This window comes from Mauremys mutica, chromosome 11 (genome assembly GCF_020497125.1).
Source record: "Mauremys mutica isolate MM-2020 ecotype Southern chromosome 11, ASM2049712v1, whole genome shotgun sequence".
NCBI classification, from domain to species: Eukaryota; Metazoa; Chordata; order Testudines; family Geoemydidae; genus Mauremys; species Mauremys mutica.
The window spans coordinates 49,010,675-49,037,533 of NC_059082.1; the positions used below are offsets into that span (position 1 = coordinate 49,010,675).

The window sequence follows — 26,859 nt, forward strand, 5'->3', positions numbered from 1 at the left end:
TACCTCCTGATCCCACAATTTAGAAGTGTGTGAAAGAGTATCTCTCTGGATTACAGCATTCCAGATACTATGCTCACAGGTTTCTATGGAGAGTTTTCCTTGTGAAGGACAGAAGAAGGGCCAGTTAAGCTATTGCTGAACCCTCCAAACCTTTAGATTTGGGAAAAAAAACAGCATTTAGGAGAGATTTCCTCCAAACAATTGGCCTTGGGAGAAAAATGTTAATGTGACTGTAGAATTTCAGGATCTGTTTAAAGTTTATCTAAATATGCTTTTATTTCATACATCACTTACCCAAGTCTTATCTTGTTGGGTTTAATATAAATATATCAAACATTGACATAGCTGCCTAGAAAAGTGAGGCATGAAGCTGTACTCCCAGGAATTCTTTATTGCACCTGTTGTATATGCATGAGGTGCTTTCTCAGATAAGGAAGCTGGTACTGTTCTGTATTTCTTCACCATTCTGAAGCAGCATATCGTATAGTCTAGCCTGGTTAGATAGATAATCTGATCAGTTTGCGAGTTTTCTGGCTGCCTCTTTCCTGTATCTGATGAGAAAGCATGTTCTATAGGTTCATCTTTTGTCCCAACCTATAGCCATTCTGTCTGTGACTGGTTTATTCCAAATCACTCATTTGTAACCAGAGGTGCACTTGTCTATCACTAAACAGACTAAGACTTTACCTGTGAACCTTACAAAGTGTCCTGGGATTTTTTATAAGAGGCTTTTTGACCGTAAAGCTCCTTTTCAAATATCACTTGTAAATAAAGGTCCATTAGGGTTTAAATACTCTCAACTCTCAAAGAAAAACTAAATATGGCTCAACTGCACTATTAAGCAGAACATTCCCACTTTCAGATACTGTTTGCTTCTGTTACAATACATTGGTGTTCAATGCTGCAATTTCAAAACATACACTGAAACCACTGTTTATATAAAAATCACAGTAAAAAATTAAATTTTCACATTTGTTTAGGTGCTGTCCCTCCCAATATAGCTTTGTTCTCAGACTGGTTTTTTTGGTTCACTTTGTTTTAACCTAAAAAAGCCAGAAAAATGAGCACGTCTTAATATTTGTAGTGAACATCTCACTATGGGTAAACCTACACTACCCACTGGATTGGCGGGTAGTGATCAATCTATCGGGGATCAATTTATTGCGTCTAGTGTAGACACGATAAAATCGATCCCCGATTGCTCTGCTGTCAACTCCGGAACTCCACCGCGGTGAGAGGCGGAAGCGGAGTCGGCAGGGGAGCAGCAGCAATCAACTCACCACCATCCTCACAGCCAGGTAAATCGACCTAACATACGCCAACTTCGGCTATGCTATTCGCGCAGCTGAAGTTGCATATCTTAGGTCGACCTCCTCTCCCCTCCACAGTGTAGACCTAGCCTATGTCAATAGTTAGAAGTTTGCTCCTGTGATAACAAACTGTCAAAACTGCTTCATTTCAATAATGGCATAACAGATAGATTATACGTCTTGTTATAATTTCAGCAACATTCAGACAATTTAGTACAAAGATGGAAGCCAGGTTTACATAGCTGCAGCCCCAAATGTAGTCATGTCCCCAGAAGAATGACTCCTCTGGGATAAAGATAACATGATGTGCTATCAGAGCATTCAGCCTCCTAACCGACCTTGCAGAGTTGGCTGTCTCCCTCTCTAGAGAGAAAGAGCCTGTTGGTTTTGTTGGGCAGGGCTAAGTAAATAGAGCACCTGGGGGCCTTACCTCTTCTGTTTGACTGTGATGCCTTTCTCCTGTAGGGCCTTCTCATTGGCCATATGCAGAAGCTGGATCTCCTTCCGGGAAAAAAGCCGTATGGCAAAGGCTTTCTCCAGCAGCTTCTCGGGAGACACTGACTTGGCAATGTCCCTAACAAAAGCTCGGATGTCTTGCTGCACATTGTCCGACTCTATGGGCTGCCCGGCTCTCACTTTGTGGAAGACTTTGAGAAGGGCTAGTGCAATCCGATAGAGCACCTTGTAACCCTCCACTAGGAACACATCGAAGACCCGAGTAACATACACCAAGGGCAGCTCTCCAAAGAGCCACCGCTGCCAGTCAGAGTACACCTCCAGCACGTCCTCAGACACTGCCACCATCAGCTTGTGTGCTGCCTGGCAGTACTTGTTAACCAGGTCACCAAAGGTCATACAGGAGGACTCGAACGCCAGGAATGTCTGGTCAATGAGCCGCTTGGATGGGTCATTGCAAGCAAGGATGCGACAAACCATCTCGAAGCACTCTGCCTCATCCTTGCTGTAGTGGAGGAGCAGAGCCACCACAGAAGGCAGCGCTGGGCAGAATGATATGTCAGGGAACTGATTTGCAATGCAGCAGATTATCTTCCTGACTGCCCCAATGCCCTCTGCATTCAAACAGTAATTGGGAACCAGACTGTTATCCACAAATTCTGGCAATGGCAGGGTGCCAGCATTACGCTTGCCAATGATCTTCACAACAATATCCCTGTACACGTTTGCATCTGGTGTCACTGTGCGGCATGGGATGTTCCCAATTAGCTTCAGGTATACTTTGGCTCTCAAAGAGTGATTCTTGGCCCAACAGCCCTGTCGGGCAAGCTGTTTGAACTCCTGGAAATCGGTGCAGATTAGCTCCTTTGAGTCCTGCACCTGGATTGTGGCATCCATCTTGTCCCAATCCACAAAGCGGCTATATTCATCCATGGCTGCAGAGAATGTTTTCACAGAAAGACAGAAGAGTAAAGACCTTATTCAGGCATTAGGGGACTCGTACTTTTTCCTGGAAGAGAAAGAAAAGAATGTTTAGCGGTTTCTCGTGACAGATCATTTCCCATCCTCTTCAGAGCAAAGAAATTCAGGTTGCTCTGTGTTGCTATGAAGATGTGGGTTCCCACTGCAAGCAAGTTCCCAGATGCTGATTTTTGTTTAATATATTTAATCCCATTTTCAAACCACAGCATGTTCTTAATCCACATTTAACTGGTACATTCAAAAATCAGCCCAGTGTAGATTCTAAACACATTCCAACATGCTGTCTCCCTAGTACAGCTGTTCTGGCTAGAGACTTCTCTGCATATTTGCACAAGCTCAAGTTATGGTTGCATTAACTGTGTAATGAAGAAGATGCTGCCATCCTACTGATTCAAAGGCAGCCATTGTGAGGTGTTGTCTAATACCAGCCTCTCCCCCTTGATTTTAATGGAAGGTGAAGATTACCTGGACTGTAAGCATCTAGCGTAATGCACTGGCCTGTGGGTTCGTGAGCTTTCATACATACACTTGTATGATCAAGTCACCCTCTAGTGGCTGTCCCACAAAGAGATGACATATTATTAACATCAGAAGAGCTCCTTTAAAAAACACAGATCTTTGCCACATGAGCTAGAGCTGAGCGATCAGGGTTCTAGGCCCCAACTCCTCAGGGAGGGCACACATGCATGAGTTATCTAGTAATTACAATTGTGGCCTAAAGCAACTGGATTTGTTATGTTTCAGAGTAGCAGCCATGTTAGTCTGTATCTGCAAAAAGAACAGGAGTACTTGTGGCACCTTAGAGACTAACAAATGTATTTGAGCATAAGCTTTCGTGGGTTACAGCCCACTTCATCGGATGCACAGAATGGAACATTCTAGTGTTACATTCGCCAGGGACAGTCATTTTACCTCTTCATAGTAAAGCATGGTGTACAGCTATGATGCTACACAGCAATGCTAATAAATAAGAGTAAAGATTATCAGTGTTCCAGAAAACAAACGACTCCCCTCTCCATAAATTAGAGTGTTTTAGGAAATTAACATTTACAGAGAAGTTCATTCTCAACAATAAGTTGCATTAAAAATATTTTGAAATGCCTAAGCTAGATACCTTGCCCATGAAAGCTATTCTTTCCCCCATTAAAGGGAAGCAAAAACCTTTCCCCACTCAAAGCAAACATGTTTATAAATACACAATCAGTGCTAGCTACAACAACAATAACTCTGATCCAAATAGCTGTAGATCCTACTTGAATATTAATCTGGATATCTTGGAACCATGTCAACTTTTAAAAGAAAGGAGTTATGTTTGAAAGAGCAGTGCGGTAAAAACAAGTAAAAGCATCTCTAAAAGATTCTTAGTAAAGGTTTAGTTTAAATCTGCTTTCTCATTTTGAAATCGGCTTCTGCTTTTTGTATTAAAAATATCAATTTTGGGAGAAAAAAAAACACACCTTAAGAGTGTGGATTATGCCACCCTCTGTTCTCAGTCCCATCTTTCTGTTCTAATTCTGAGACCAATTTTCAGTGTGTGGTCGAACTGGGTGGGGCCATGTTCCCACCCCCATTCAAACAGGCAGAATTTCTTTCAGTGTTCGGGAAGGATGAATAATAGAGGTTTAAGTTCTCCTGCGAATTTCTGCTTTGGGGTTTTCACCAGCTTATTCTTGGGGGACGACTATAGAATACTGGTCCATTGCAGAGTGAAGTTCATCTGTTACTAGGAGTTCCAGAACAAAGTAACAATACTTTGTACTTCTCTATCACCTTCCAACCAAGGACCCCAGAAAGATTTATGAACATTAATTAACAGGGTGGATTTGTTTTAAATCAAATTGATTTAAATCATGATTTAAATCACTAGTCAGGAAGACTCAATTTAATCATGGCTTTCTACATAGAAGTGCATTCTTGTTGGTTGTTATAACCTTCATACATATTCTTCACAACTCAGAGATAGATGTAGGTTTCATTTTTAGAAGGTACGACGATACATTTTTAAACAGTGATTTATCTTGAAAACTTTTCAGATTAGTTTTATAGCTATACTGTATCAGAAAATGAATGATTGGTTATTTTGTTTACCAAAGGTAATTGAAGCAGCTATTTATGAAGTCATTGGGAGGTGAACTATCTCCAGTTCAACAGGCTAATCATTAATATTTGGAGGCTTTTCTTGCCATGCTCTATTAGGAGAATATCCTAGACAGACATTTAAATTGTTTTATTTAACTAAAACAAAGTTGTGTTCTGGATTTTTTCCTTCAACAGCAAACATAATATTTTAACAAAACGAGCACATGTCCCTTGCTTCTCACATTTATCTCCAGATTTCTTCTCCTTGTCCAGATCTATTCCGCCCCCAACAATCTTCTATTCATTGAACTTTTTGAAATGTTGCACTTTTAGAGAGGTAAAGGATTAACTCTGTGTACACAAATTTGCAGACGGACAATAGAGTTGAGGTCTGTTATTTCTCACCTCTATATATTATTCATTTATTTTAAAATATTTTTGCTGTTAACAAGCATGTTATCTCTGGAGACACAAATCCACAGTCTGAGAACTGCAAAACTAAGCATCTCTGATGGCATCTTCTAGATTGAGCACTGAGTCCCATTGGGTAGATAGAAAGATTAACCTAAATAATCTATACAGAAGCCCCTGGAACCCCATAAGACTGGGTCCCTAATCCATGAACTATTGGAACTCATTTAAAAAATTTTTCTTAAACATCACATAAATATATTGTCTCATATTATAGAATTAGAATTTATAATCCCTATTCCATGATGAGATATCTTTGAGCTATTATGTATCTTAATTAAAACTATCTTTAGATAGGTTTTTTCCTCAAAGCATTTTATCAAAAAAATCTGATTTAAATTAAAAAAATCTGTTTTTTTTAAATCATTGATTTTTATCCACCCTGTTAATTAACCCTCTCCACATTTTTGTGAGGAAGGGAAGTATGATCCCATTTTACTGTGACCTAGACAAAGAAAGGTGACGCATGATGCTTGAGATGATTTCAGTGCAGTACACTTTATGGCTGGAGTCCAGTGCTGCAATGGATTCACTCTCCTGTCTCATTCTCTGGCACATTTATATTGTGTCAGTGCTTTGCCTTAGAGGACAACCAGGGCACAAACACATGAAATTAGTCTTAGCTGGCTATTTCCTGTCCACTTGCCTCTCTCCCCTCCTTTTCATTCAGCCTTCTCTTGTGTATTATTTGCTCTCTTATTTTCCTCCCCTGGGGCCTTGTTCACTGAAGGCCTGAACCAAAACTGACTGAAGCAAGTGGGAAACTCCCAGAGACTTCAGCTTTGGATTAGGCTCCCAAAGGTGGTATGTAGCTAGATGTATATAGGGGTGCTTGTGAGCACAGTCCCATGTGCTTTTGTAAAAATGTCAAGAGAGAGCTGGCTGTATTTTAAAGAATCCTTATTGAGGTTGCAGGAACAAACCATCCCAATGTGTAGAAAGAATAGTGGGGAGGGATAGCTCAGTGGTTTGAGTATTGGCCTGCTAAACCCAAGGTTGTGAGTTCAATGATTGAGGGGGACATTTAGGGATTTGGGGCAAAAATCTGTCTGGGGATTGGTCCTGCTTTGAGCAGGGGGTTGAACTAGATGACCTCCTAAAGTCCCTTCCAACCCGATATTCTATGATTCTAAATATGGCAGGCAAGCAGCTTTGCTTAACAGTGAAATCCTTGCTGATATTAAACACAAAAAAAAGCAGCTTAAAAGAAGTGGAAGATTGGACAAATGACCAGGGAGGAGCATAAAAATATTGCTCAGGCATACAGGAGTGCAATCAGGAAGGCCAAATCACACTTGGAGTTCCAGCTAGCAAGGGATGTTAAGAGTAACAAGAAGGGTTTCTACAGGTATGTTAGCAACAAGAAGGAGGGCAGGGAAAGTGTGGGCCCCTTACTAAATGGGGGAGGCAACCTAGTGACAGAAGATGTGGAAAAAAACTAATGTACTCAATGCTTCTTTTTGCTTGTCTTCACGAACAAGGTCAGCTCCCAGACTACTGTACTGGGCAGCACAGTATGGGGAGGAGGTGACCAGCCCTCTGTGGAGAAAGTAGTAGTTCAGGACTATTTAGAAAAGCTGGACAAGCACAAGTCCATGGGGCCAGATGCACTGCATCCAAAGGTGCTAAAGGAGTTGGCGGATGTGATTGCAGAGCCTTTATTTTTGAAAACTCATGATGATCGGGTCCCAGATGACTGGAAAAAGGCTAATGTGGTGCCCATCTTTAAAAAAGGGAAAGAGGAGGATCTGGGAAACTATAGACCAGTCAGCCTCACGTCAGTCCCTGGAAAAATCATGGAGCACGTCCTCAAGGAATCAATTCTGAAGCACTTAGAGGAGAGGAAAGTGATCAGGAACAGTCAGCATGGATTCACCAAGGGCACGTCATGCCTGACTAACCTAATTGCCTTCTATGAGGAGATAACTGGCTCTGTGGATGAGCAGAAAGCAGTGGACATGTTATTCCTTGACTTTAGCAAAGCTTTTGATACAGTCTCCCACAGTATTCTTGCCAGCAAGTTAAAGAAGTATGGGCTGGATGAATGGACTATAAGGTGGATAGAAAGCTGGCTAGACAGTCGGGCTCAACGGGTAGTGATCTAGTTTGCTCCGTATCTAGTTTGCAGCTGGTATAAAGCGGAGTGTCCCCAAGGGTTGGTCCTGGAGCCGGTTTTGTTCAATATCTTCATTAATGATCTGGAGGATGACGTGGACTGCACCCTCAGCAAGTTTGCAGATGACAAAAAACTGGAAGGAGCGTTACATACGCTGGCAGGTAGGGACAGGATACAGAGCGATCTAGACAAATTAGAGGATTGGGCCACATGAAATCTGATGAGGCTCAACAAGGACAAGTGCAGAGTCCTGCACTTAGGACGGAAGAATCCCATGCACTGCTACAGACTAGGGACCAAATTGCTAGGCAGCAGTTCTGCAGAAAAGGACCTAGGGGTTACAGTAGACGAGAAGCTGGATATGAGTCAACAGTGTGCCCTTGTTGCCAAGAAGGCTAATGGCATTTTGGGCTGTGTAAGTAGGGGCATTGCCAGCAGATCGAGGGACATGATCATTCCCCTCTATTCAGCATTGGTGAGGCCTCATCTGGAGTACTGTGTCCAGTTTTGGGCCCCACAATACAAGGAGGATGTGGAAAAACTGGAAAAAGTCCAGCGGAGGGCACCAAAAATGATTTATGAGGAGAGGCTGAGGGAACTGGGATTGTTTAGTCTGCAGAAAGAAGAATGAGGGGGGATTTGATAGCTGCTTTCAACTACCTGAAAGGGGGTTCCAAAGAGGATGGATCTAGACTGTTCTCAGTGGTACCAGATGACAGAACAAGGAGTAATGGTCTCAAGTTGCAGTGGGGGAGGTTTAGGTTGGATATTAGGAAAAACTTTTTCACTAGGAGAGTGGTGAAGCACTGGAATGGGTTACCTAGGGAGGTGGTGGAATCTCCTTTCTTAGAGGTTTTTAAGGTCAGGCTTGACAAAGCCCTGGTTGGGATGATTTAGTTGGGGATTGGTCCTGCTTTGAGCAGGGGGTTGGACTAGATGACCTCCTGAGGTCCCTTCCAGCCCTGATATTCTATGATTCTATGAAATGCTGCAGAAGCAGAGAAGGGAAGTGAAGCTGGAGCCAGCAGGCTATTGCCTGAGCTGGGGTCTTTGTACGTGAGCTGCTTTGATGGGTGAATGCACTAAGGGCCTGTGTGGGAGCAAGAAGAAAGTGAGAGAAAAGTAAAGAGATGATCAAAAATTGCTGCCTTGCACTTCTCTGGCAAATGTGGGAGCACACTGCTGTTTTGAGCGAGGAGACAAGCAGATGCTTTATAAAGCAGTGAGCAAGTGACCAGGGAGCTTTGTGAACAGGGGCCGCTAACAAGGAGTTTCGAGAGGGAGTTTGGAAGGGGAGCGGGAAGGGGGTGAGATACACTTGCCGTTCTTTAAAACCTTTGAACTAAACTATAATCAAAACTTCTTGATTTAAACAAAAACCCTATCATTAACCTAGGTAGCTGTGGGAGCGAATGCAGACAGAAGCCTAGCAGCAGAGTGATGGCTATCTTGTTTATTGCACTCAGTGTAGCATGTATGGATTACCTGCTCTGTGGGCAGGTGGTGTCTGTGTGCATTCTGTGCAAGGAGCTTCTAGCCCTCAGAGACCACGTATGGGCTTTGGAGGCCAGGGTGGCGGAATTGGAGGAGCTAAGGGAGGCAGAGAGGACACTGTAGATTTGTCCCACCTCCGGTCACTGAACTATTAAGAAGGATGAACAGCTCAGGGAAGGAGAGCAGTCAACGGGAGCAGAGGGAAACCTTCCCATAGGTGGGACCCTTCTTCCAGATGATGTTGGGGTATCCTCTTGCACTGAGGTTACCTCCTGGGGGGAGGGAACTCTAGTCATTAGGAAAAGGCAGGTGTTAGTAATGGGAGATTCAATCATTAGAAACATAGATAGCTGGGTTTGTGATGACTGGGAGAACAGTATGGTGACCTGCCTGGTGCGAAGGTTGTGGTTCTTTCGAGGCATCTAGATAGACTTATGTGTAGTGCTGCGGAAGAGCCGGTGGTCATGGTACATGCAGGTACCAATGACATAGGGAAGGGTAGGAGAGACGTCCTGGAGGCCAAATTTAGGCTGCTAGGAAAGAGACTGAAATCCAGGACCTCTATGGTGGCATTCTCAGAAATGCTTCCAGTTCCATGCGCAGGGTCAGGTAGGCACGCAGAGCTTCAGAGTCTCAATGCATGGATGAGATGATGGTGTAGAGAGGAGGGGTTTAGATTTATTAGGAACTTGGGAAACTTTTGGGATGGAGCCTATACAGGAAGAATGGGCTCCATCTAAATGAAAAGTGGATCCAGACTGCTAGCACTTAACATTAAAAAGGTTGCAGAGCAGTTTTTAAACTAAGAGATGGGGAAAAGCCGATTGCTGCAGAGGAGCATGTGAATCGGACAGAGACTTCTTTTAGAGGAGAGTCTATTGATAGAGATTCTCTAGGTTTTAGTCAGGAGGAGAGGATGGAAGAGGATAATGTAAGGGCCAGATCAGATGAGAAACATTATAATAAATAATAATAATAATACAGTTGAACCCTGTTATGTCGCCGGCCTAGGGGTTTGCCAAAAATAGTCGAGATAACCGATGATCGAGATAAACCCCTATCCACCCCCCCACCCCTGAACTCCCCTGCCCTCTCTCCAACACCCCCTCCCTGCCCCCTTACCGCGGTGCCTGCACGTGGCTGGATCCAGCGAAGCGGGACGGGGAAGCGGGGCCGGGCTGCCGTGGACGGGGACCCGGAGCCGGGCAGCCAAAGAAGCGGGACCCGGTAAGCGGGCCGGGCGGCAGGCGAAGCGGGACCGGGTAAGCGGGGCCGGGCGGGCGGGCGGCAGGCGAAGCGGGGACCGGGAAAGCGGGGCCGGGCGGGCAGCAGGCGAAGCGGGGACCGGGTAAGCGGGGCCGGGCGGGCGGCAGGCGAAGCGGGGACCGGGTAAGCGGGGCCGGGCGGGCGGGGACCGGGGAAGCGGGGCAGGGCAGGGACCGGGGAAGTGGGGCCGGGCGGCGAAGCGGGGACCGGCGAAGCGGGGCCGGGCGGCGAAGCGGGGACCGGCGAAGCGGGGACCGGCGAAGCGGGGCCGGGCAGGCGGGCGGCAGGCGAAGCGGGGACCGGGTATGCGGGGCCGGGTGGCGGCGGCGGCGGCGAAGCGGGACCGGGTATGCGGGGCCGGGTGGGCGGGCGGCAGGCGAAGCGGGGACCGGGTATGCGGGGCCGGGGGGGCGGGCGGGGACCGGGTATGCGGGGCCGGGCAGGGACCGGGTAAGCGGGGCCGGACGGCGAAGCGGGGACCGGCGAAGCGGGGCCGGGCGGACGGCGAAGCGGGGACTGGGTAAGCGGGGCCGGGCGGGCGGGCGGCAGGCGAAGCGGGGACCGGGTATGCGGGGCCGGGCGGGGACCGGGTAAGCGGGGCCGGGCGGGCGGCAGGCGAAGCGGGGACCGGCGAAGCGGGGCCGGGCGGACGGGCGGGCGGCGAAGCGGGGACCGGGTATGCGGGCCGGGCGGGCGGGGAACGGGTAAGCGGGGCCGGGCGGGCGGGCGGCAGGCGAAGCGGGGACCGGCGAAGCGGGGCCGGGCGGACGGCCGGGCGGCGAAGCGGGGACCGGCGAAGCGGGGCCGGGCAGGGACCGGGGAAGTGGGGCCGGGCGGCGAAACGGGGACCGGGTATGCGGGGCCGAGCGGGCGGGCGGGGACCGGGTATGCGGGGCCGGGTGGGCGGGCGGCGAAGCGGGGACCGGGTCTGCGGGGCCGGGCGGCCGGGCGGGCGGCGAAGCGGGGACCGGCTATGCGGGGCCGGGCGGACGGCGAAGCGGGGACCGGGTATGCGGGGCCGGGCGGACGGGCGGGCGGCGAAGCGGGACCGGGTATGCAGGGCCGGGCGGGCGGCGAAGCGGGGACCGGGTAAGCGGGCCGGGCGGGCGGCGAAGCGGGGACCGGCGAAGCGGGGCGGGGCGGGCGGCGAAGCGGGGACCGGGTATGCGGGGCCGGGCGGGCGGGCGGGGACCGGCGAAGCGGGGCCGGGCGGGCGGGCGGCGAAGCGGGGACCGGCGAAGCGGGGCGGGCGGGTACGCGGGGAACCACGGGGCTGGGGAGCCGGAGCTAGGGCAGGAGTCGCGTGGCCGGGGAGGGATGCGGCAGGAGCCGGGCAGGGCCCCCGCCGGAGTTACAGTCGAACCCATTTATCTCGACCTCGGTTAGTGGCAAAAGCTCTTCTGTGCTCGAGATATTAGGGTTCGCCGAGATTAAAGAATCGACATAACCGATGAGAAACCGATAAGACAAAGAGGGAGTTTGGCGGTTCCACTACTAAAACGTCGACTTAATAGGGTTGGCAAGTTAACCGAGGTCGAGATAAATGGGTTCGACTGTAATATTAATTGGAGATATACCAATCTCCTAGAACTGGAAGGGACCTTGAAAGGTCATCGAGTCCAGCCCCCTGCCTTCACTAGCAGGACCAAGTTTTGCCCCATATCCCTAAGTGGTCCCCTCAAGGATTGAACTCACAACCCTGGGTTTAGCAGGCCAATACTCAGAATCTCACACATCAGAAAAGGACAGACAAACAGTGACAAGTTTTTAAAGTACTTGTACACAAATGCTAGAAGTCTAAATAATAAGATGGGTGAACTAGAGTGCCTCGTGTTAAAGGAGGATATTGATATAGGCACCACTGAAACCTGGTGGAGTGAGGACAATCAATGGGACACAATCATTTCGGGGTACAAAATATATTGGAAGGACAGAACTGGTCATGCGAGGGGGTGGGGGGAGTGGAACTATATGTGAAAGAAAATGAAGAATCAAATGAAGTAAAAAATCTTAAATGAATCCACATGTTCCATAGAATCTATATGGATAGTAATTCCATGCTCTAACAAGAATATAACTGTTGGGATCTATTATCAACCAACTGACCAAGACAGTGATAGTGACAATGAAATGCTAAGAGAGATTAGAGAGGCTATCAAAATAAAGAACTCAATAATAGCGGGGGGTTTCAATTATCCCCATATTGACTGGGTACATATCACCTCAAGACGAAATGCAGAGACAAAATTTCTCGATACTTTAAATGACTGCTTCTTGGAGCAGCTGGTACAGGAACCCACAAGGGGAAAGGCAATTCTCAATTTAGTCCTGAGTGATGCGCAGGATCTGGTCCAAGAGGTAACTATAACAGGACCGCTTGGAACTAGTGACCATAATATAACAACATTTAACATTCCTGTGGTGGGAAGAACACCTCAACAGCCCAACACTGTGGCATTTAATTTCAGAAAGGAGAACTATGCAAAAATGAGGAGGTTAAACAGAAATTAGAAGGTACAGTGACTAGAGTGAAATCCCTGCAAGCTGCATGGACACTTTTCAAAAACACCGTAATAGAGGCCCAACTTAAATGTATACTCCAAATTAAAAAACACAGTAATAGAACTATAAAAGAGCCACCGTGGCTTAACAACCATGTAAAAGAAGCAGTGAGAGATAAAAGTGGAAGTCAAATCCTAGTGAGGTAAATAGAAAAGAGCATAAACACTGCCAAATTAAGTGTAAAAATGTAATAAAAAAAGCCAAAAAGGAGTTTGAAGAACGGCTAGCAAAAACTCCAAAGGTAATAACAAAATGTTTTTTAAGTATATCAGAAGCAGGAAGCCTGCTAAACAAACAGTGGGGCCCCTGGATGATCAAGATACAAAAGGAGCACTTAAAGACGATAAAGTCATTGCAGAGAAACTAAATGAATTCTTTGCTTCAGTCTTCACAGCTGAGGATGTTAGTGAGATTCCCAAACCTGAGCTGTCCTTTGTAGGTGACAAATCTGAGGAATTATCACAGATTGAAGTGTCACTTGAGGAAGTTTTGGAATTAACCGATAAACTTAACAGTAACAAGTCACTGGGACCAGATGGCATTCACCCAAGAGTTCTGGAAGAACTCAAATGTGAAATTGCAAAACTATTAACTATGGTTTGTAACCTGTCCTTTAAATCAGCTTCTGTACCCAATGACTAGAAGATAGCTAATGTAACACCAATATTTAAAAAGGGCTCTAGAGGTGATCCCGGCAATTACAGATCGGTAAGTCTAACGTCAGTACCGGGCAAATTAGTTGCAACAATAGTAAAGAATAAAATTGTCAGACACATAGAAGAACATAAAATGTTGGGCAAAAGTCAACATGGTTTCTGTAAAGGGAAATCATGTCTTACTAATCTATTAGAATTCTTTGAAAGGGTCAACAAACAGGTGGACAAGGGGGATCCAGTGGACATAGTGTACTTAGATTTCCAGAAAGCCTTTGATAAGGTCCCTCACCAAAGGCTCTTATGTAAATTAAGTTGTCATGGGATAAGAGGGAAGGTCCATTCATGGATTGAGAACTGGTTAAATGACAGGGAACAAAGGATAGGAATAAATGGTAAATTTTCAGAATGGAGAGGGGAATGCACATTGGAAAAAATACCCCCAACTATACATACAATATGATGGGGCCTAATTTAGCTACAACTTATCAGGAAAGAGATCTTGGAGTCATCGTGGATAGTTCTCTGAAGACGCCCACGCAGTGTGCAGCGGCAGTCAAAAAAGCAAACAGGATGTTAGGAATCATTAAAAAAGGGATAGAGAATAAGATGGAGAATATCTTATTGCCCTTATATAAATCCCTGGTACACCCACATCTTGAATACTGTGTACAGATGTGGTCTCCTCATCTCAAAAAAGATACACTGGCATTAGAAAAGGTTCAGAGAAGGGCAACTAAAATGATCAGGGGTTTGGAACAGGTACCATATGGGGAGAGATTAAAGAGGCTAGGACTTTTCAGCTTGGAAAAGAAGAGACTAAGGGGGGATATGATAGAGGTATATAAAATCATGAGTGGTGTGGAGAAAGTGAATAAGGAAAAGTTATTTACTTCTTCCCATAATAGAAGAACTAGAGGCCACCAAATGAAATTAATGGGAATAATAAATAAAAATAAAAGGAAGTTCTTCTTCACACAGTGCACAGTCAACCTGTGGAACTCCTTGCTTGAGGAGGTTGTGAAGGCTAGGACTATAACAGGGTTTAAAAGAGAACTAGATAAATTCATGGAGGTTAAGTCCATTAATGGCTATTAGCCAGGATTGGTAAGGAATGGTGTCTCTAGCCTCTGCCTGTCAGAATGTAGAGATGGATGGTAGGAGAGAGAACCTGTTAGGTTCACTCCCTCTGGGGCACCTGGCATTGGCCACTGTCAGTAGACAGGATACTGGGCTGCATGGACCTTTGGTCTGACCCAGTATGGCCATTCTTATGTTAGAGCAGGCGTGGGCAAACTCTTTGGCCCAAGGGCCACATCTGGGTGGGGAAATTGCATGCAAGGCCATGAATGTAGGGTTGGGGCAGGGATTTGGGGTGTGGGAGGGACTGCAGGGTATGGGAGGGGTGTGGTGTGCAGGAAGGGGCTCAGGGCAAGGGATTGGGGCAGAGGAGTGGTGCGTGGTGTATGAGGGGGCTCAGGGCAGGGGCTTGGGGTGCAGGAGGGGTGCGGCAGGGCGCTCAGGGCAGGGGTTGGGGGCTTAGGGCAGGGGGTTGGGGTGCAGGAGGGGTGCAGCAGGGGGTTAGGGTGCAGCAGGGGGCTCAGGACAGGGGGTTGGGGTGTGTGGTGCAGGAGGAGTTCAGGGCGTGGGCTCTGGCCCAGTGCCACTTCCCTTGAGTGGCTCCAGGGTGGCAGCAGCATGCAGCAAGGCTAAGGCAGACTCCCTGCCTGCCCTGGCCCCGTGCTGCTCCTGGCACCACATCCCAGCGGCCCCTGGGGAAACGGGGGAGGCGGGGGAAGGCAGAGGGTTCTGCATGCTGCCCTCGCCTGCAGATACCTCCCCCGGAGCTCCCATTGGCCGCGGTTCCCCGTTCCCAGCCAATGGGAGCTGCGGGGGCAGTACTTGCAGGTGAGGGCAGTGTGCACGAGCCCTCTGCCCCCACCAGCTGCAGGGATATGGTACTGGTGCTTCCAGGAGTGGCGCAGGGCCCGCGGCACCATAGGGAGTGGCAATCCCATGGGCTGGATCCAAAGCCCTGACAGGCCAGATCCGGCCTGCGGGCTATAGTTTGCCCATCCCTGATCTCGAGTCACAGACCTTTACCTGCTCCTTGTGGATTCCTGGTGGTTCTTCTCCCATCCTACGAATCTAGTGTGGTGACATTCCAAGGTTGGGAAACTCTGGGGCAGAGCCCTGATGGCAAAAGAGTCCCAATCAGATCATTGCTAAGGTGGCTTTTCCAGGAAGGATAACACGTTTGAACAAAACCATCAGTCTGTAGGTGATTAACATTAGCAAAGGGTTGTAACATTTTCAAGGCTGTCCAAAGCGTGCCAGCTCACATATTGGTCTGCAAAGCCTATGAAATCTGTGTGTTTTTTAAACAAAATTCTTCAGTGCAGTGGTGCCCAGCCAAGTACCTGTGCTGGAACCGGTACTTAAAGCCTTTGTAAGCGACAGTCTAGGTTTTCTCCCGCTCCTTAATGAACCATGGTGCATTGCCACTGCATGTCCTACATTCAACGGGGCATATTTTATTCAGCCACAGAACTTGGGCTTTTCCAAACTCCAGTCTGATGAGGTCATGAGCAGCATATGGATCAGCACAGAACCATGGCAGAACAGCTTCGTATAACCACACAGGAGGCACCACTGTGCCAGAAACTCCGACCCTCAACAGCTGCTGCTTTTCTGTACTATCCATCTCCTCCTACTGCTTCCATGCAAAAGGAAGGGGATGGGATACAGCAGTTGGGGGCAATTCAAAGTAGACTTGGTGGAGAAGGAGAAGGCGGGGGGGGGGTTCACCAAGATATAGTGGGGACTGGCTTTGGAGTCCCAGACACTTCCTGACAGCCACAAATCTTCCCTTCTGCCACAGCAACTCTGGAGAACCTGACACTCCAACCTAGGAAACTAGCTGGAACTGTAGTATAGGACAGTGTCCTAAACACTAAAGAACTAGAATGCTTGATACCAGTGAGGGCAGGAAAATGCGAAGAGTCATAATTTTTTCCCCCTGTCCATACCATAATGAGATTCAACCCAGAAAAGAGTGACATAGTCCAAAGTGCAGAAAGAAACACAAACCACCTGAGTATTGAATGTAAGAGGAGTAGCTGGAAAGCAGTAATGCCAAGAGACACGTATGGATGGTAGCAGACAGCAAACTAGCAGGGAACTTATTATGGCACGTGACACCAAAAAAGCTGTGATTCTGGGCTGAATATGCAGAAACATGTCATGGACCCAATAATCCTGATTCACGAAGATTTGACAAGATTGCACCTAGAATACTGTATTAAGTTCTGGGTATCTCAGCAACAGAAAGAGATGCGGTTTAGAAAATAATAAAACTGATAAAGGGGGTGAAGGGAGAAAAGATTAAAACACTATGCATAGTGTGATGGGCTGGATCACAGAGACCCCCTTGGGACTGTCACCTGATGTGCTGAGACTACCTCTGATCCTGTTTTCCCTGGCAGCTTGGGACTTCAGTACCTGTCTTCTTGAGCCAGACAAACTAGCCTGCTGCAAACACAGACCCACGTCTGAACCACGTCCCCCAAAAGCTGCAGACTTAACTGAAAACAGCTTAAGAAGTGCTCCTGTCTCTAGCACCCAGATACCCAGTTCCCAATGGGATCCAAACCCCAAATAAATCTGTTTTACTCTGTATAAAGCTTATACAGAGTAAACTCATAAATTGTTTGCCCTCTATAACACTGAAAGAGATATGCACAGCTGTTTGCACCCCCAGGTATTAATTACTTGTTCTGGGTTAATTATTAAGTAAAAAGTGATTTTATTAAATATAAAAAGTAGGATTTCAGTGGTTCCAAGTAACAGACAGAACAAAGTAAATTACCAACCAAAATAAAACAAAAACTTGCAAGTCTAAGCCTAATACAGTAGGAAACTAAATGCACGTAAATCTCACCCTCAGATGTTCCAATAAGCTTCTTTTACAGACTAGACTCCTTCCTAGTCTGGGTCCAGCAATCACTCACACGCCTGTAGTTACTGTCCTTTGTGCCAGCTTCTTTCAGGCATCTCTTTGGAGAGGAGAGGCTATCTTTTGAGTCAGCTGAAGACCAAATGGAGCGGTTTCCAGGGCCTTATATAGTCTTTCTTGTGGGTGGAAACCCCTTTGTTCTCCTGTGTAAAATCTCCTCAACAAGATGGGGTTTGCAGTCACCTGGGCAAGTCACATGTCTATGAATGATTCAGCTTTTTGCAGGCCGACGCTATTGTTTACATGTTAGTTTGAACATTCCCAGGAAAGCTCAGATGTGGATTGGCATCTCCCAAAGTCCACTGTCAGTTAAGTGTTTCTTGATTGGGCAATTTCTGAGAATAGTCCTTTCTCAAGAAGCTGAGCAAATGCTTCACTGAGGCTACTTAGAATCAAACAAGTACATAGCCAATATTCATATCTTCGAATACAAAAATGATACACACATACAGACAGCATAATCATAACCAGCAAACTACAACCTTCCCATAGACACCCCACTTGGTCTCCTCTGTATAAGAACTTCTGCAACCATAGGAGCCTGGTTGTAACAATGATCTATACGGTCACAATTTATGTCAATAACATCACACACAGCTTGTGTAAGGGAAGACAATTGTCTCAATTGTGTTTAGAAACTGTGAATGTCAAGAAGGGATAGAATTATTTAGCATGCATCAAAGGGGTATAAGTAGGAGAACAGAATGAAATTAAGAAAAGGATATTTTTTGCTGACTCTCAGAAGAGGTTCCTGAGTGAGATCTATTACAGTATAAAATAGTCCAAGGGAAGTGATGGAAGCTCTGTCAACTACTCTGTCAGGATTATCTGCACTTGCAATGGCATGGACTAGAGGCTTTTCTAGGGTTAGCTTCTAGTATTAAACAGTATAAATAAGACCGAATGAAGATATCTTATATCCTAAAACCATGCACTGAACGTGGATAGCCTCCAAATTGCCATGTTTTCAGCCAATTGACTAGGGGAGAACTGGACAGAACTTTGTAATTACCGTAATTAGTTTTGCCACATTTTCTATTTCATTAACAGAATTATCTTTATCTGCTTCTTCTTGTTTGTCATTTGGGCTACTTTCCTTCCACTATCTTTCTTAAAACCAAATAAAAAAGAATGTTCTCTCTATACCAGCAGAAGAGGTTACTGCAGAGAAAAATAAGATTTTTCCACTGAAACTCTGCACCAAAATTAAAACAGTTGAGCCAGCAACTGAAGAGGCTCAGCTTTCTATACCCATTTTGCAGTAAGGTGTCAACTGAAATGCACAAGGATATTGATGAATGATTAGCAGATACCTATGGCACAGCAGCGCTACCGTTTTCAGCAGAACTTATTAAAAGAGAAGAGGAGATTTTAACCCAGGTATGCTGGCCAAATTCTGATGTGGGTAAGAAGGTCATATTCTGCCTTCTTAGACCTCCCCTCAGATGTTCAACTATAGAAGTTATTCTTCTCTTTTCCTTGAAGAGGTGTTGTGTAATATTATTACAGCTTAATGGTTGTCACATTCTACCCTGCAAATGGCTGCATTTCAGTACGATTCCTGTAGCTTACAGCCTCTGTAAAATGCTTTGTGTCTTGGCACCAATTCAGCAAATTGCCATCTATATGAATATTATAATAACCTATTTCATCAAATTGTAATATATGAGGAATCTGAATAAAATGTACAGTAATTAATCAAACTCTCTCACCACTTGAATAGGACTCAAGAATTCTTTGACTTCTACCTGTGAGAATTATTTTTTTCCCATCCTAAAGAAAAGTTAAGTAGCAAAATATTGATTTGAGTAATCTTGAGTTAAACAAATCTGTCTCTTTAAGGAGAATCTGCCAGGTTAAAAATATTTGTTGGTAATAAATAAAAGGTAAGAACATCTTTTAATATTTTAGATTATTAAATCTACAAATTTTAAGCACTAATTTTTTGAATCATCATCAGTCCAGATACTGAACATAGTCTAGTCCAGGGATAGACAACCTATGGCACACGTGCCGAAAGCGGCACACAAGCTAATTTTCAGTGGCACTCACACTGCCCGGGCTCTGGCCACCCATCCAGGGGACTCTGCATTTTAATTTAATTTTAAATGAAGCTTCTTAAACATTTAAAAAACCTTATTTACTTTACATACAACAGTTTAGTTATATATTATAGACTTATAGAAAGAGACCTTCTAAAAATGTTAAAATGTATTACTGGCACGCGAAACCTTAAATTAGAGTGAATAAATGAAGACTTGGCACACCACTTCTGAAAGGTTGCTGACCCCGATTTAGTCAGTGTAATTTTTGCTTATAGCTTATTTCAAGTCAGTTTTACTTTGACACTTTGGAACTGGCAACAATTGAAATATCTGAGTTACATCACTGTAGGAGAACATTTAAAAATCTAGAACACATCCTGTTTTCAGTGAATTTTTAAAAAATCATTTAAAAAAATCATCTCCAATGTTTTTATTGTTTAAAACCTAAATCATCCTATGTTGACCTGATACTGCCTCCTTAATAAGCCTGATATGCTAAGAGTCACTTGGATAGCTTTGTTCCTTATTATGTTTAAAGATCTTGTCAATTCCCTATGAACTGATTGGTGTTAAAGTAACAAAAAGTTTGCCAAAGCTGACACTTCACCTACATTTTGCACACTAGTGACATAATGTACCATGGTTCTGAAATCAACATCATTCATATAAAGTAGCAGAAGTGTCACTGGCTTAATTGACAATTACCTCCTTTCCCCAAACATCTTGCATATAGTTACCCTGATTTGTACTCCACAGTTATTGCTAGACAACTGGCATCAAACTAAATTGCAGCATATATTTTTATAAATATTATACAACATGTTAACAGAAAACAGATTGTCTATTTTCCCCTCCACATAAAGACCATTAGCTAACCTCCTGATGCTACAATGCAGAGCCATTCCCATACTCTCGCTGGTTTCACATTTAGTTGTTTCCTTATCGCTTGCTGCAGCATTACTAACCTCTGTCTCCTTTGTGTCCCTGGTACATTTATATTTGAGTAGAGTTTACATGTACAGATTATCACATCTACTGCTTCAAAAGTGATTGGCTATTAATTCCGCCTCTCCCAATTAAAAACAAAACAAAAACCCTCCCCACAACTTTGAGGAGACATAACTTCACATTATCCAAGAGCACTGAGCCATAACTGAGATGTTGATGTTTTATACACCCAGGGGTCTGTGACTTAAAAGGGAATGCAGCAATTTCCTATTGGTACAAAAATACTGTAGAAGAAATGAAGGTCAGTTAATACACACTTGTGCTCTTACTCCCTCAATGTATTCAATCTCTTCTCCAGCTTCTTCTCTACCTCCGTGTAGCAGGGCACTGCTAGGAAAGCCCCTAATCAGCTCCTGCCACCCTGGTACCCGATCAGGGGGAAAAGATTGGGGCTGGGTAAATAGCCAGTGCTTGCCTGGAAACTGCTCCCACCTGCAAGCCTCATTAGCAGGAGCTAAAAGGCTGGGAGGAAGTGGAAGGAGGATGAAGACCAGGAGGAGGAAAGCACCTACTAGTCTTGCTGGTCAGGCCTGTGTGAGGCCAAGCCATGTAAATAGCGGGAAACTGGTGGTGGGAACGGACACAAAAAAGAGAGTATGGGCATTGCATCAGCTTGGAGCTTTCCTGAGTCTTTAATGAGTGGGGCCAAGGGGCCGAATCCAACAGGTCATGGCATGAACCCGTTATACCCCTACATTCATAGCAGCTGACTTAATAAATAATATTTCTACTATATTAATTTGGAAACAATACAGGGACAATAGAAATCAACATATCCTAATCAGAAGAGGATTTTCTTTAGCAAACTTGAGATACAGTACTTACAACTTTAGCTAGCTTCCCTGAATATGCAGATATTTGCACCACAGGGAAAACTGAACATACTATGCTAACACTGGAATCAATTTCTATATACTAGGATGCAGTTAGTCCAGTTAATCTAAGAGATTTATTAGAACACTTTCTTTCGAGAGCACTGCATGGAGTTCAATGGATTGCCTTAATGAGGTTAAATGCAATTCGATCTCCCTACGAATTGCCCCAGGCTTTGTGTACAGCAGCACCAGCTCTCTCATTGCTTAAATTGGGATTTTGAGCCAGCTTCCTGAGCGTAGATCTGATTAATGCCCTAATACTAATTTATCCAGTGCCACAGAGAGCTGGGTGATTGCTTTCTGCTCTAGCTTCTCTTATACCTTGGGGACAAAGTTCTATAAGATCTGGAGGTCTACCATGAACTAAAATTGCTACACTCCACGTCTCACTTTTACAGCTGGATAAGAGTGCTCAGTAGGATGAGCTGGTTCATAAGTCTTAACCATGTCCCTTGGGACAGCATGCATGGCTACACATGAAGGATAGTAACAGAAAACAGGCATTAGGTCCCTATGCTTTAATTATTAAGGCCGCATTAATTGCATCTTAATGTGATCCATCTACAATGCATTTAATTACCATCAAATGCTCACGAACAGCAGGAGTTAATTCTCCAGTGGTCCAGAGAGATAACTGGCGCTAGAGATTTCTTAAAGAAAACTAGATTTCTTTCTTAGAAAGTGTAGGGTCATTTCCAGAATTTCTCAAATTGATGAAACTAAATATACTGTCAAACTGTATATAGAACATGTTGCTAATAACCAAACACAAAGGATTCCAAATGTTCATGATTCTTAAAACCAGAATCTGCACATAATTTCTGATGCAAGCAATTACATTTACAACAAATGTAAAGTAATGCACACTGGGAGGGAAAATTAAAGCTATTCATATACCTTATAGGGTTCTAAATTAACTAAATCAACTCAAGAAATGGACTTGGGAGTCACAGCAGATAGTTGAATAGAGACTTCCACTCAATGTGCAGTTGCAATCAAAAAAGCAAACAATATTAGGTTGCATAAAGAATGGGACAGTAAACAATACTGAGAATATTATGCCATTATATAAATCAGTGGAGTGAATACTGTGTGCAGTACTGGTCACCCCATCTCAAATAGGATATAGTAGAACTAGAAGGGGTCCAGAGAAGGGCAATAAGAATGATCAAGAGCCTGGAAAAACTCCTTTTCAGTCTTTCTTCACAAGGATTGGGATTGTTGTTACTTTAGAAAGAAGAAAAATAAGAAGGGACATGAAAGAAGTATGTCAAATAATGAATTGTGTAGAAAAGGTGGACTGGGACCTTTCTGTTCTGTTCGCTCTGTGTCTTAACACAAGAGCAAGGGACAGTAAATGAAACTGAAAAAGGAGTGAAATTCAAAACTAATGACAGTGTGTAATTAAATGGTGGAACTCTGCCACATGAAATGGTTGAGGCCAAGAATTTTAAAAGACTCTAAAAGGGACTGGGTATTTATATAAGTATCAAGAATAACTGGAGTTATAATTAATAATGATAAAAATTTTGTGGAAGAACTTCAGAGCTTAAGTCAACCTCTAATTATTAAAGACTTAATGTGTGTGTGTGTGTGCGGTGGGGGGATACCCCATATGTGCCTACTGCAGGGTTCTTACACATTTCTCTGAAGAATCTAGTGCTGGCCACTTGTAGAGATGGGACACTGAGATAGATGGACCATGGGTGTGATCCAGTCTGGCAGATATGTTCCTATCCAGAGTTTTATTTTTGTACCTGAAAAACACCCCTATATTCACAGGCACAATAACTCAGTGAAAGTGCTTTGGACTGTTACTGCAGTCCCAGGTTTGCCCTCATTTCCTGGGAATGACAGTGCAACAAAGGTAGCTTCAAATAAATATTCTCTGTTGCTAACTACTGGAAAGGTTGCCAAACAAGTAGCACCACTGAGGAGCTTCTTCTTGGTCAGGATACTGACCATAATACAAGGACTTGAGGTTGAAGAGAAACAGAATTTTAAGTGTCAAAAATATCTGCAAAATCGTTCTATGTAAGTTGCACTAAAAAAATAGTATGATTTTGATTGATACTGTTATAATTTAATGCAGTGAACACAAAACAGTAGACAATTGTTTTATTCTTTTAGGTTACAGCAGCTGTGGGATATGGAGCTGTAAAACATTGGAAGCAGTTGGAGCATCTCTTTCTAATGAGTAGGCCACACTGGATGACAGCCTACTATTGCTATCTGCCAATAGAGTTACTCCTTTAGCTCAGGTGGGGTCTGTACTGTGATATCAAGGGTTGCAGTTTCCAACTCTCCTGAAGACCTGCATGCGTATAGGATTGTTCGAGCAGCTCAGTTATTTTGCACCCTGGGTAGCAGGTTTTGTCTTTGTCTAACAGGTGTTGGGTAAGCTTTTCAAGCATTGTTCTTCATTACAAAAGATCACAAAGCACTTTCTAAACGATACACAGAGGTCACTCATCAAACACTGAGAAGTGGTGAGCGCGGAGGTAGAATGAGGCAGCCATTTTATACCAACAACTTTTTATTTTAAAGGAAGGAAAGAGCAAAAAATAACCTGCTGTCAGAGAGGAGAGGACACAAGCTGTAGTTTTGTCAGAAAACAAGAGTTATTCTTGCTAGAAGTCCTATTACTAATGAGATATATGGATGCTGCTATAATATCAGCATCTACTAATCGCTGAGGATGGTTAGCACAGTTAAGGAACTTCACACCTATAGCTAAACCATTCCAAATGTGCATGTTTGATGTCAAAGTTGAACCACTGAACTGGTGAAAGTTGCTGGTCAGTCACCTAGAGGACAACTTTGTTGAGGTGGCATTTCCAATTTTTGTCTGCAAATGTCTTTCTTCTATGTGACTAGTTCCAATTTCAGAAAGCCATTGGGAGTAGGAAAGTTAAACTTTCTGCTCCAAGAAATGAATAAAAAAGCAGCAGATGAAAATATTCCATTCATAGAATCACTGTCTACTAAACCAAGAGGGATCAGTGAATTACAACAATCTTTTCAGTTCTCCCATTAAGTTAAAGTACTGAGATTTAGAGAATACCAGCATTCCCTAGAGTCAATATTTTAAAACTTCTTTAGTGATATTTAATACCATTTTAAGCATAAAATCAAAGGTGGAAAATACTCAAATCATCTAGTCCATCCCCCCTTTGACAAAGGAGAATCTCCAGGTTACTCTGTAATGTCCAGAGAAATGAGGCTTTCACAACTTTCTTTGGTAGATTGCCAAAAATAGAGGTCAGTAAGTTTTTTTCTAGTCCATAGCCCAAATTTTCCCTTCCTTAATTTTGCACATTTACTGCCTTATGTCATGCTCAACTGCCCTTTCCCTCCCCGGTGTTAATATTCAAGTTCCCAGACAGGTATGTCTCCATCAGCTAAGCAATATCTATTCAGGCTTTAATGTTTCCTTACCACAGTCAGTATCTTCAACCTTTAAAATAATTTTAGTTCTTTCCCAAACACCTCTAGTTTGTCTGCATCTTTCTGATATTCAAATGCCCAGAAAGCCCTATTGTATTCTAGATGCAGTAGAGCTTAACTGTCTGCTCAAGGTTATATGATGCAATGGCATATTCATCCTGAAATAAAAATGAATCATTTTACAGCTGTATCATATAGCAAGCTCATCTTCAATTTCCTCTCCACTATCATCCTTAGGTCTCGTTTTTAAAATTAGTAATGGAGAAGATTTCCTATTAAATTGTCTGCACTTTGGATTAGTCTCCCCTAAGATATATTGCTTGCATTTGTCTAGGCTGTATCGCATCTCATTTACTGTCCTTTATCTAACCCCTCTCTCTTTCTATTATTTTCTGTTCTCACTGATGTTCATGCCACCTTGTTTTACTATTATCTGCAAATTTAGATTATGACCAGCATAGAGACAGCAGCAGCTTCATTATGAACAGCATAGAGACAACAGCAGCTTCATTATGAACAGCATAGAGACAACAGCAGCTGATAGCATCAGTCAAAGCTTGTAGAGAATTTTTACAAAGTGGGGAAGATTAATAGATAATGGGAATACACTACTAAAACCCAGGAGAGATCATAACACTAAACAATTAAGGTAAATCAGAGGCATCTGAAAAGAAATGATAAAGTGACTCCGTTGTGAGTGCCTGTAGACCACTGTGTGCATTATTATTAGTGTGGGCACAATGCTAAAGTTGTACCAGTGCATACCTATCAGCTCTGTTCTTCCCACTAATTAATATATAGACAGAAGTGCAGTAACAGTACCACCACACACAAGCCCTTTAGCGATAAATCTGTAGAAAAGGCAGCACTGGTACAACCACTCACATACACCTGACCACTATGCAGTCCAAATCCCAATGCATACAGCCCCACTATAAACATACTCAGTATGACACCAATATGATAAGTGAGTTCCACAAGTAACTTGAATCCCCTTCCTTTACACTCCACATCGACACCAACAGCTGCTGGAATCCATTGTACAGGTTGGCAAAGGAGAAAATTAAAGCTGCTTTAAGGGACCACACCTTTTAGGAAGGCCTCACCCACTTTTTCCACAAGCCACGCGCTAAACCACAATACACTGGCCTTTGATCTTCCAGTCAGAGGCGCCAACTTTTCCCGGTGCCGGTGGGTTCTCAAGACCCCCGCCCCCATTCCTGACCCCACCCTGACTCCACCCCTGCCCCGCCTCAATTCCAACCCCTTCCCAAAGTCCCCGCCCCAACTCTGCCCCCTCCTTGCCCCTACTGGACCCTTGCCCCAAATCCCCACTTCTTCCCTGACTCCTCCCCCGAGCATTCCCGCTCCTCCCCGCTCCCTCCCAGTGCTTGTCGCGTGAAACAGCTGGGAGGAGGAGAAGCGGGACACGGCATGCTCAGGGGAGGATGCAGAGGCGAGCTGGGGCAGGGCGGGGAGCTACCGGTGGATGCAGAGCCCCGGAGCACCCACGGAGTCGGCGCCTATACTTTCAGTATCATAAAGTAGGATCTTTTTGATGCAATTTACACTTTAAGAGTATTAGTTAAATGTGCACCAGACTGGGATATCAGGTCCAAGAGCTCTGGGCTTCTGAGATGCCCCAGTCACTCACTATTCAAACATAATGCAAGCCAAAAAAAAAAAGTTTACTAACCAAACAAATCTTTCATTTTCTTGCCTTGCTTCACTACACATATTGAAGAACATATGCCTGCATGATAAACTAAAAGGCAAACTCAGTGATGTGTAAAGTGGCAAGTTAAGACTCTCTTACACTCAAGTTCCTTGAGAACTATTTATACCCCCTCACTAACAAGCAAAGGTGTCTAACCTGGTGCAATTTAAAAGCCAGAGAGACAGAAGAGGGTGCGAACTAGTGCGTCTCTTGCTGCACTCCTCTTGTGGCCCCTTCAAAAGGTGAGCTACATCAGCTTAAACTACCTTACAGCCAATGGGGCAAATTCAGAGAGTTACAAGCTGGTCAAGTAGATGCAAGCCACAAATTAGGCCTTATCTACATTAAAAGTTACACAGATTTA

At 44.6% G+C, this 26,859-nt stretch overlaps 1 protein-coding gene across 3 annotated transcripts in view; it reads right to left on the reverse strand.

Moving 5' to 3' along the window:
* The window catches only part of TBC1D24 (TBC1 domain family member 24), a 72,098-nt gene that overhangs the window by 37,806 nt on the left and 7,433 nt on the right, over positions 1-26,859 (reverse strand). For all 3 annotated transcript variants that reach the window (XM_044979591.1, XM_044979592.1, XR_006572413.1), the window contains one exon: positions 1,741-2,775. In XM_044979591.1, the coding sequence (XP_044835526.1) occupies positions 1,741-2,699 (959 nt within the window). In that variant the 5' untranslated portion in view covers positions 2,700-2,775. The remainder of the gene's footprint in view (positions 1-1,740; positions 2,776-26,859) is intronic.